The sequence below is a fragment of the Triplophysa rosa genome, linkage group LG24, assembly GCF_024868665.1.
Source record: "Triplophysa rosa linkage group LG24, Trosa_1v2, whole genome shotgun sequence".
NCBI classification, from domain to species: Eukaryota; Metazoa; Chordata; class Actinopteri; order Cypriniformes; family Nemacheilidae; genus Triplophysa; species Triplophysa rosa.
The window spans coordinates 7,110,241-7,121,900 of NC_079913.1; the positions used below are offsets into that span (position 1 = coordinate 7,110,241).

Sequence of the window (11,660 nt, forward strand, 5' to 3'; positions counted from 1 at the left end):
GAATTTTACTGTATGAGTTTTTTGTTTATAGCAGAAACTATAAATCTTGACATTGAGGTTTCAGGCTTGTGTGGTGCATCATAGCAGTTTTCTACTGATGTAAAAAGAGTAGTCGGTACAATGCCACCTTGAATTCGCTATGCTATTTCAACTGAGTATTGAAATACAGTAGGTGATAGTGTGTGTGTGTGTGTGTTCATGTTTGTATATCCCGGTGGGGACCTAAACCTGAATGCACACCAACACATGGGGACTCGTGTCACCGTGGGGACCAAAATTGAGGTCCCATGGGCAAAAAAGCTAATAAATTGTACAGAACAATATTTTTTTTAAATCTAAAAATGCAAAAAGTTTTCTATGATCTTTAGGTTTAGGGATAGGGTTAGGGATAGGGGATAGAATATACAGTTTGTACAGTATAAAAACATTACGCCTATGGACTGTCCCCATGGAGATAATAAACCAGACGTGTGTGTGTGTGTGTGTGTGTGTGTGTGTGTGTGTGTGTGTGTGCGTGTGTGTGTGTGAAAGGGAGCGAGAGAGCATGTGAGAGAGATAAAGAGAAAAACCCTAAATCCTGGTTCTATATGTACTCAAGAGTGTTAATGGTTATTGAATGGTGCAGTCTTGCTCATCTCTACGTGTCAAAGGTCAAAAGTCAGGACACTGACACATTTTTTTTATAGCGAAAGCGCATGAGACAATGTTATTTTGATTCATGCAGCACACATGATTGTTTCCACCAAGTGATCAACAGTGTACACCCAGACTAGACGCGGGCATAAATTCTCGATGGATCTGTTATGAACTTCTTCTATGCATTCGGACTAGTTTAGTATAAAAGGGATTATTTTACGAGAAATGAAAGCCTGAGTTTCAAGGCCGATTTATCAGGCCGTTTTTACCGCACTAAATGCATGCGGTGTTTTTCTGATGTTGAGATTTACAAGCTTCAGTCGTGATACAGTATCAGCACGGCCGTATCTGCTCCGTCCATTACACTGATTGAGCCATTTTCAGGTAGCACATCCTGATGTGTAAATTGTGTGTATTTTGGACACGGCGAGCGTGAGTGTCTAATCCACCAATCCATCATCCGTCACTTTTTATAAGGTAAAAAAGGCACAGCTCTCTCTTCCTCTGGTGCTGTAATTACAGTAAGTGAAACCTCCTGTGTGATGGCGGCAACTGAAAGTTTGACTTACCTGTGACTCTGACATCACATACAGGAAGTGCTGATCGGCAGAAAAGGCCATGTCTCGCAGGATCGGTCCGTTGTCGACCACCTGAATGGTTTCGTACTGCAGGGCACCACGGGAAGGGCCGTCAACCCGAATCTACAAGGAGAGAATAAAGAGATGGTGTTACTCGACCATCCATGTGTTTCTATGTATGAGAGCGAATAGTGCAGAAGAGGAATGGGGTGTTATGCTGTTAAACAGCTGTAGGGGAATGTTACGTGCCATAAATCGCTGGCTCAGCAGAGAGCTGTAACATCCTTACACAGTTGGACTGCAGTGATGGAGGTCTCATGAATATAGCTGAACATCTGCTGTTTATGATGCAAATGTCGCACACACATTTCCAGTGAGGAATATAACCCGACCCTCTTCTCTGGATTACAGCTTTCTAACCACACACACAAAAATCGACACACCAAGAAGACCTGTGAGAACTTCCAATGCACCTGATAACCCGTTATGACTCAGCGTGTATCAGCGAAATCATTTCTCTACGATACTAAATAGATTAAGAGTCATCAGGTCCATTCACATCAAAATAAAGAGCTTTATCTTTGAGTTTATAGCCTGGAGTCCCATCAGACCACAAATCCAGTATGTTTTTGAGAGGCACAGAAATGAAACACTTCACCTTTAAAGCGTCCCCTCGCGTTGCTGTCACTTTCTCTAGGGCTTATTGTATGTTCAGGGTCAATTGCAGACAAGAGGAAAAAAGGGTAGAACAAAAGAAGACAAAAGAAAGGAGATGAGAAAGAAAGAGAAAACCCTCAACACGAGCCAAGGCCTTATTCAGCGGGAGGGTTATCTAATCTCTCTGATCGGGCTGGTTAATTTGGCTGGGGATTGGGTTTCGGCCAGTGTTTGGAATGGCAGCGTGTGGACGGTGGGAGAATGAACTGCAGGGGGTGCTCGGCACCGGTCGTGCCCCAGGAGAGATGCACGGAGTGGGGCGACAGATCCACGGCCACGGGAGAGATCGGGCATGGTGGATGGACGTTATCAGGACAGCAACTAAACAAATTAGCCATGGGGGAAGACTAAGCGTGTCTGTTAACGTTGACATTGAGATGCTAAAGGGCTGAGGGGGAAATGATAGCATCTGATCAAAGATATACACTAGGAAAAGACGACACTACTTTCCAAACACATCCTTGCAGAATGAACACACAACTACACAGATTTGAGGAAAACTATTATATTATCATTTTATACTCAAGCTGTTTTGTATTTAATGGGAGGGTGCACTTAAACATGAAAACTCATCATTTATTCATCCATGGTATTTCAAACTTGTATGACTTTCTTTTCAACTGTGGGACACAAAAGAAGACATTTTTAAGAACGTTGGGAACAAACAACACTGGCCCCCATTGACTTCCATTGTATGGAAACAAAAACGTGACATTTTTCGAAATATCTTCTTTAGTGTCCAACAGAGGGAAGAAACACATATAGGTCTGGAATGACACGAGACGAATAAAATAATATATAAATATATATTTTTACCTTTCTCATTTTCATAGACATGTTAAAACACAAAATAATGTTGCAAAACGTTGTTCTTAGTATGATGTTACTAAAATTAAAACGATGAGTTTCAACATCATTTTTTCACATTCTTAAAGAGTATGCAGTGTGCATATATTGTGTTCCCTCCGTTAGTCCAATAAAAACGGTTTTATCATCATGAATTCCTGAGCCCTGAGCAAAACAATAAAATGGACTCGTTTAATTTCAATATCAATGAAGTGGATTACATTTTTTTTACATCCTGAATGGATTACACAGCTAATCTATGTATCACATGATGATCTGAATTTAATTTATGGGTTGATGCGTGACTCTAATGTTATTTTAAAAGCTGCTGTTACCTCATGTCACACTTGCTATGTGTATGTGTAAAGTCTGTCTGAATTTGATCGAAGAAAAAAACAAAATACACTTCTTATTGTTTTTCCAATTAAAAATAGCATTGAAAGTAAAGATATTATTAAGCAAATTAAAATTATGTCCACCATTAGGTGTCCATGTATTAATCCAGAACATCCGGTTCATCATTTCTGAGTAGATAAATGCTTACACGTATGTGCTGTACGTATTGTTGTAGGTTTATTCAGTAGTTATATCCAGAAAGCACTGCTCAGTCTCAAAACAAATCCCCCTAGTGGACATGGGCTGTTACAACAGCAACCAGACATGTGGGAAATGTCAGGTTACACATTAAATGATGGAGCAGTGATTAGGCTAAATTATGAAAAACGTTAATATTAGCACCTCTTCTTTTCTCATTTTCACCAAGGTCACTGTATTGTGCTACGATTTTTTATTAAGTATAAAAACAGATGAGGCATTTAATGTTGAAGCATTGCTGATCTATCACACTTACTTGTGAGGTAATATGCTGCATTTATCTCATTTTACAAGTCTTAATATCGTTCAAAAATCAGAGATGTAAGGTTAAAACCAGAGAAACCTGCAGGCTGTGCTGAGCTCAGGAAACAAGACCTAAGGAAAGGGATAAGTTAAGCCATTCCAGTGTGACAACCACAGGAGATGTGCCGCTTCATAATGTGGCTAAGACTCTGCCCAGCATCCGTGGAAACTGCAATTTCCTCTGGCTCAAAACAACTTCCACTTAAGCACTGGTCTCAGGCCAGCAGTATCACTATACATTACAGCTAATGGTGTTTATCAGTCACATTTGTCAAAAAACGGTGGTGCATAAAAAGGCTTTATACGCAAATTCATGCTGATATTAACTGAAAGAACAGAGACTGTAGTCAGTCCTCCCAAATCTTTCATTTTGCAAACTCAGATTTTTATTCGCTATCTAGCTAGCAGCGACTATTGATTTCAGAATAATCTGCATAAGCACCTCGAGAGAACGCTTTTCTCTTCCACCGGCAGGCACAAGACAAACCTCGCTAAAGCCTGCTGTTAACTGAACCATTTCACAGAGCGCTTGAGAACTCTTTACAAACCCTAAATTTAAGTCTTGCGATCCTTCAGTGTGCTATTCTTCCACAGTCACTTGGAAGGTGTTCCTTCTGTTACTTTCCAAATGAGCGGTGCCACGAATACACCTTTTCCCACAGAGCGGAAGTCTGTTCGCCACTGCACCGCTCGCTCGCCCATTACCACCAACCGCCACTGATATAGAAAAAAAAACTGAGAAGCAGCAATGTGTTACTGAAGAACTGTGTCAAAAGAACTAAAAAAAAACTACAAATAACTTGAACAAGGCAGCACTGTCTGCAGAGGTGTGAATCTGACAGTGCAAACGTGTCTCGGAAACCTTGCGGGACGCTGTGTTCGGGTGAAGGCCACCGTGATTAAGGCAGTGCGGATGCTCCCCCGAGAGATTCTAGTGAGCGGCTCTGATGCGCAGATATTGATCCGTGACATTTAAACCCAGACTATTACAAAAATAGTGTGGCGCGTGTCAACAACCGTAAGCGGATCGGCCTTGCTGCCGTGACTGATTTGGGCATCAGGAATTTGAGTGACTGTTTTCAGCATCTTTAAACAAAATCCCCAGGGAAAGTTTTAAGAGCGAACCCATGCATCAGCGCTTTGAACGCATTGGGAGCTTTTGACGTGTTCCAGCGTGAAAGTGGAACGAAGGTTTGCTTTGTTTCCACGCCTTCATTGGCTGAGCCGGTGTGTGCTGTAGTAAACCGACAGAGAGTGGGTGGACTGGGAAGTCTCTTAATGTCAATCAATGCTGAAAGAAACTGCGAATTCCTACTTTTCAACCGGAGAGTCGATGTTTAGCCGAAGGCGACTGGTTTTGTGAAGGCTACCTTTCAATGGGCTGATGTTAAGCTGGGGAGTTAAAGATGATCGTGCCCTTAAACTCGTCCTTGGACGTTACGGTGAGGATCAAGTATTAGGTAAAGCAAATGGAATCATTTCATTCAGGACAAAAGACTTCGGTCAACATATTTAGGGCCACATTAACAACAGTTGTCATACTTCAACACATTATACATGTCGTTGTGCTTTTTACCTAAATTGTACAATTTCTTTAATGTATCACATCACAAACAATTGCACGCAACTGCACATTTGACAAACGCACATTTTGTCCAAAGTGAATTCAAAATAAGTGCATTTTCCTAACTACCCAGCATTCCCTAAGTTTCGAATTCGGTACCTTGGTGTTACTGTACTTTCAGTCCCTACTCAATTATACATTTATAAAGATTATAAGAACACAAAAAGTAGACTGAGTGTCCCGGCAAGGACACCTTGACATCAGATGGCTCAATAATCAGGTACCGTTGCAACCAGGCAACTGGTCCTGTTAATATGGCATTTCTGTCACTAACAAGGGAACTGAACCTGTTCCGCTTTAAACTCCAAGCACCCAGCGAGCGGTCATGTTCACAAGAGAGAACGGCTTTGTTTTGGTTGCCGGGTTATGAGATTGAGGTTGTTGAAAAGCTATCATCCGTAAAACACGTGTGCGTGCCGGCGCGTACAAAGCCAGGGCCCGGTTTCTCGGGGAGCCTGCGAGCAGAACCCTGCGGAGGAGAGACTTAATCAGATTTCCTGATCCGCCGTCCCTACGGTTTCGTCTTTGCAGTCAGCCGGTCGCTACCGCGGCATGATTTTAATTACCAGGGCTCTAACAGCGTGGCACAAACCTGCGACGAGTGCGGAATGTCACCGCCATCCAAATTAACTTTGCTATCCGAGTCCTCTGAACATCTACGCTCAAAGCTTTTAAATGTAGCCATTCAAAAACCCCGGCACCGTCTGAACTTAAATTGGCTTAAAAACTTTAACATTCATTTTCTCATTTAATGCTCCATAAGACATGAACACACAATTTAAGAACATAATCTAAACCATTGTTTCCCTGCTCGTGATGCAGTTAACCTTTGTGTAATTGCATTGAACTCTCCGTTGGTTTGACTGAAACTTGGCGTATTTTTGTCGTCTTTAGCAGCGGTGTAAATGCGAAAGCAGCCGCGCTGCTTGAGGGACGCTTTATATGCGGGGCCTGTGCTGGCTGCGGGGGAAACGGAGGCGATATTAGCAGGCCAAAAGCTTCTCTGTCGCCTCTCTTACCCTGCAGTCCCGCAGAGAGGAAAGCTACGGTAGGACCACACTGCGAAAAGCCCTCGCAGAGAAGACGAGAGAGCGATTACCCACGGGAGTCTGGCAAAGAAATGTTGCAGGCACGTCCATCATATTTCTTCTCTGCAGTCTTGCCACAGGTCCATTGGAGAAGACACAGCCATGCATGCAAGCGAGAGTCTAAAAATAGAATGATGACTTAACTCGAGAGTTTCTGTAGCTCAGTTTTTTAATCATGAGAGTTATGTTTTGGCCGTGTGTGGCAAAGCAGGTGTGTGAAAGACAGGACTCCCTTCTCGCTCTCTCTCCAGGGTGTCTGTGAGCCTGACCTTTCATTTGTCTCTCTATTCCTATCACCCACGTTCTCCGGCGTTCTCTTCCAGCTCGAATGTTCTCACACTCCCTATCTGTTCCATTTCCATCTCTCTCCTTCTCTACGTCACTCGTGATTTCAGCTCTCTCCGTTCATCCTCTCAGCCCTTAAACCTGCCTCGCCTTGCATCAATTTCCCTCGCCGCCGTATTTCATTTTTCTCTCTCTCCATTCTCATTTCCTTCTCTCTCTCTCTCTCTCTCTCTCTCTCTCTCTATTGGTCCCCCTGGGTGTTCCTGGTTTAATCTGAGGTTAGATTTGACCTCTGGGCCACATACCGATTCTTCTCCATTTGCTGCTATATGGCCTCTTTTGGATTGTCTGTCCTTTCAGGGCTATGAGATGAAGAGGTTTGATTCTCTCAGCGTATTCAGTCGAAGAGGAGGCACATGGCCTGTGGCTGGCCTGTGCAGCTCTGGATTTTTTTAACTCGCCCTTATTTTGAGAGGAGTTCATCTGGCTGTGGTTCTTCAGACATGAGCAGCGAAAGCTCTGGGCTGATGCTTGACCAGCAGACGCTCTCAGACTCCTCGAACACAGAATTAGAGTCCTCCACATCCATCAGACAGAAAAACAGCACACATACACATACTGTCATCTATAACACACCCACTTGCAAACCTAAAAAAAATGTTGGGATAAAAGAAAGCAAAACATGATTTGGCTGATTGAAGATTTAATCTTGAAGAAAATAAAACTATATAATCACATAACAGGTTCAAGTGGTTTTAGGAGGAGAGTAGTCATATTCAAGTCTGGTGATGCCCACTTTTCGTAATCCGAGCAGTACCTCCGATAAAATCAAGCCCCGCCCTACAATTATTTTCTTCTGAGATATGTCACAGTAAAAAAGCAAAACAGGTTACAAATGCGACTACATGTCGACATTAAAAGACCCTCTTGTGACATCACACCATTTCTTTGATCAAGTGAAAAAACCTGTCGCCCTCCAACGGTTCAAAATTCAGTTTCAGCTTTAAAAATCACATTTAAAACACTTCGCTGTTTTCGCTTTCACTGCGTATTATTTTCAGATGTCAATACGGCCATTCGTTATTCGTTAATGTGGCTCTCTTTCTCTCCATTTCCTCATTATAGTCACTGCAGGGTGGAAAAATAGACGGGGCGTCGCTTGAATTCTCAAATGAAGTAATTTATCTGAGACAAAACCTGCAGAAGGGAGACAAACCTATTTTCAATCAACCCGCTTTTTCCAGCTGGGAAAAAAACAATTATTTCTGCACTCCCTCTTTTTATCTTAGTCACACACACCCACACACCCGGTGCCACAAATGTACACACACACACACACATTTGGGAAAGTAAAGCTCTGTCAGGGTAAAGGTCAGAAAGAAAAGTTGAGTTCCTTGGTAACTAATCTACATGTAAGGTTTTCCAAAGGCTATTATTGCATTGTTTCTATATTGTACAAACTATATTGTTTTTCTTGTATATAAGCTCATTTCACCATGTGTGATGAGCTATGTGAAAATGTACAAACAACACAGAGATGGAGAGAAAGAGAGGGAGGTGTGTTAGAGCATCTGTGAGAATTTTTGGTATCGGCTGTATGACAAATTGTGGATGGGAATATTGTTGGCTTTGAAGTGAGAGAAAAACAGAGGGAGGAAGAGGAGCGGAAAAGGATGGATAAAAGGATGAAAAGAAGAGGAAGGAAAAATGAAGATAAAAAGGACAAAATGAAGAGAAGCAGAAAAGTAAAAAGAAAGAGCATTCAGCATTGGATGACTGGCCTATGCAAAACTCACAACATTCTGAAATGCATCCAAAGAATAAAGTGACAAACAAAGATATCCAGTGACAATAATTGTCTGTGGTGTCTGGCAGGCTGAGGCTGTGGTCGACTGGATGCTGATAGAATTACATAGAGACATTTCTTTCTCAGGGATCTATGGTCTTTGGTGGTTAAAAGAGGCCATTGTTTGAGATGCTGGAAGTTTCCGCCTGCTCGGATTAAAATGTAAGGCACCAAATCACTGAAACCTATCTGCACCATTTATACTAACAACAATAAAAAAAACTATTTAATTACGGACCATGTTTTTATAAAGAGGGAAAAGTTTCATTATTTCATTATCATTTCACTATCTTGCACAGTGCAATGGATTCTTGACGTGTGGACCAGTGTTTTTTTGCATCTTCCCACGTGTGACACATGTAACAAAACCAAACACTGTTTTCGATTTATGTAAAACGTGCAGGAAAACACACAATCCACAAGGTTATGAATATATTTCCCTCCAAAAGAAATATGTTTGCATTCTACAACCATGACAAAACTCTGCTTGCCACTTAAAGTAAATTGTGTTGCGAATGTTTCAAGATATCTTTAAAAGACCACACAAAAAATTCTAACCTCGCAGGGCATTCTGACATGTTTTGAAAAGCACGGAAGGATGAAGTCGCACACAGACACTTATCACACGCGGTTTATACCTATTTTCTGTGGGCTGATTAACTGAAATAGCGCTGCTGATAGACTCCTGCGGTGTGTGCCACATGCGCACGCACCTGACAGTCTCTCGTCTGAGCTTCATGCGCCACTCCAGCAAATGACAGACACGCCGACAGCTAAAACAACAGGTCTGATTCCCCTCTCGCACCCACACCCCTCAATTAGCTTCACAATGGCAGGCCCAAAACAGACATAATGCCACTCAATTCACAGCAACTAACATGCCAACGGGACAGGGGCGCGGAGAGACGCGACAGGTATACAAGAGTGTGCGTGCCGCTTCATGTCAAAATACAATCAATGAAGCTACCAGTAATAGCAGATGTTTTGTGCACCTTAACTTCAAAAAAGTGGTACTTGACTGACAGAAGGCTTACACTTGCCAAGTCTTGCTCTCTATTATCTTCCATTTGATTCACTTTTACAATTTTAACAGAAATTAATGTTTTTGAGTTGCAATGGCAGAAATATACCTTTAGTACTAAGTCACACTTTTTAAAGAAAACATCCAGTGGTGTGACAGCATGCGTTATCCTCTCAGGGAGCAGACAGAAGGCTGGAAAAGGAGAATGAAAGAGGGATGAGTGAGAACGGTCCTTAAAGCTGTGAATAATGCATGAAGAGCCGAGGCCAGATGAGAAACAGTCACCAGACCAGAACCTGATCACGGATCCAGTTACCACTGAGCCGTCCCTAAAGCCCTGGCGTCTGCCTCACTCTCTCTCTTTCGTTTCTCTATCGTCCTCAAACATATACACATAGAGGTGACTGATGGGCAGGGCCACACGGAATCCGCGCCCGCAGCTATCCGCGGAGAACTCCGCGGATTTCCGCGGAATGGATTTTAGCTCCCGTCATAGTTGTATTTCACTTTATGCGGCGCAAAGTGATGACAACATGATATCGTTAGGCTCGTTTGAGATGGCCAAATTCTGCGCAGAACCGATCACCGGTGATCAGCGCGAGATGCATGCCGGTAAGAAATTTGTCTGAGTTACGTCCGCCTTGCTCTGATGTCATGCTGGCGTGTGTCAAAAAACTTGCGACGGCCAGGCGGCTGTATAGGATTCAGAGGTGGGTAGAGTAGCCAAAATCTTTACTCAAGTAAAAGTACAAGTAACTAGAGACATTGTTACTCAAGTAAAAGTAAAAGTCACTATTTTAAAAATTACTTGAGTAAAAGTAAAAAAGTATGCAATGAAAAAACTACTCAAGTAGTTAGTTACTTAGTTACATGTCATGTCCTTCTTGATCTTGTGGCAGAATCACGGCAGGATCCCTTGTTATATGTGGAGAGAGATGTTTTGGCCCTGTGGGCCTTCCATATTCTCCCTCTCTCTGGTGTTGCATCTTTTAGCCTCACCCTCTTTCCCTCGTCAACTTCTCCTTAGTGTTTAACCCCGTCACCTGCCCGTCACCCTCCCTGTATTATTATCCCTCGTTTGTATTCCCCTATATATTGACCTCGTGTCTCTTGTCTTGTGCTGATTCGTTTTGTGCTACTTTGTACTGTTTTGTACTGTTTGGATTACCTCGTATTCTCAGTGTTCCTCGTCTTTGTAAGTGTTACGTTTTGCTCTGCCTAGTCTTGTGTGTGTAGTTAGTTTAGTCCTGTCTAAGTTTCATGCAGTTTAGTTAGTTGCCTTGCCTCGTCTGTTTTATCCCCCTCGAGGGTGTTTTGCTTTGTGTTTTTGTAAATGAACCTGTGTTTCCGTCCACCGTTGTCTGCACCTGGGTCCTCATTTCCACGATCATGACAATATAGGTCTACTACATAAAATTAATATTAAAGCCAATATTTTAATAATACATTTTAATCAATATTTTTAATTATCATAAGCAGATATCTTTGCAATATACCAGAGAGACTAAAGAATAGACAAACACAGAAGAGACAAGCATTTCTGTAAATTTCATCTAGTCCTGATGTCAATGTAGTTTACACAACTTATTTAGAATAATAGACCATGTCAAACTACAGTAAAGCATGAACTAAACTCAGAGCATTTCCTAAGATGATCTAGAACATCTGCAGTGCTCTCTTAAATGAAATACACATTTTTGAACAAAGCTCATGTTTTCTCGTGTTGTGTCACGTGTGTGTTGTGAAACGCTCTTACTTGTAAACAAACAGTAAACAGTGAACCACACGCCCATCAACAAGTTTTCTTCCTTCTGTTCTTCAAATGTATATTTCTGCAAGCCCACGTCTCTGTGTCTGACAGGTAACGCGCATGTTGCGGTGTCTGACGAACAGGTCGCGCGGGTGCGCGCATATGGCGGGCATTTATCATTGCTGGCAAACAATATGACACATTTGCAGTTTTGATTGTATAGATATAGATTAATATCCACTTCATCCAACGCTCTTTGTGTTCTGCGTGTTCTTAAGTTTCGCGCTACGAGGAGTGAGTAATCCTGCTTCAGATGATTCAGATCGTGCTGCGAACTGAACAAATCATTTGAACTGATTCATTAGCCTATTC

General features: G+C 42.2%; 1 protein-coding gene across 1 annotated transcript in view; it reads right to left on the reverse strand.

Annotated features, from left to right (window-relative positions):
• Positions 1-11,660, reverse strand: part of plxna4 (plexin A4) — a 195,584-nt gene that overhangs the window by 87,592 nt on the left and 96,332 nt on the right. The window contains exon 4 of the mRNA XM_057324159.1: positions 1,206-1,337. Within this exon, the coding sequence (XP_057180142.1) occupies positions 1,206-1,337 (132 nt within the window). The remainder of the gene's footprint in view (positions 1-1,205; positions 1,338-11,660) is intronic.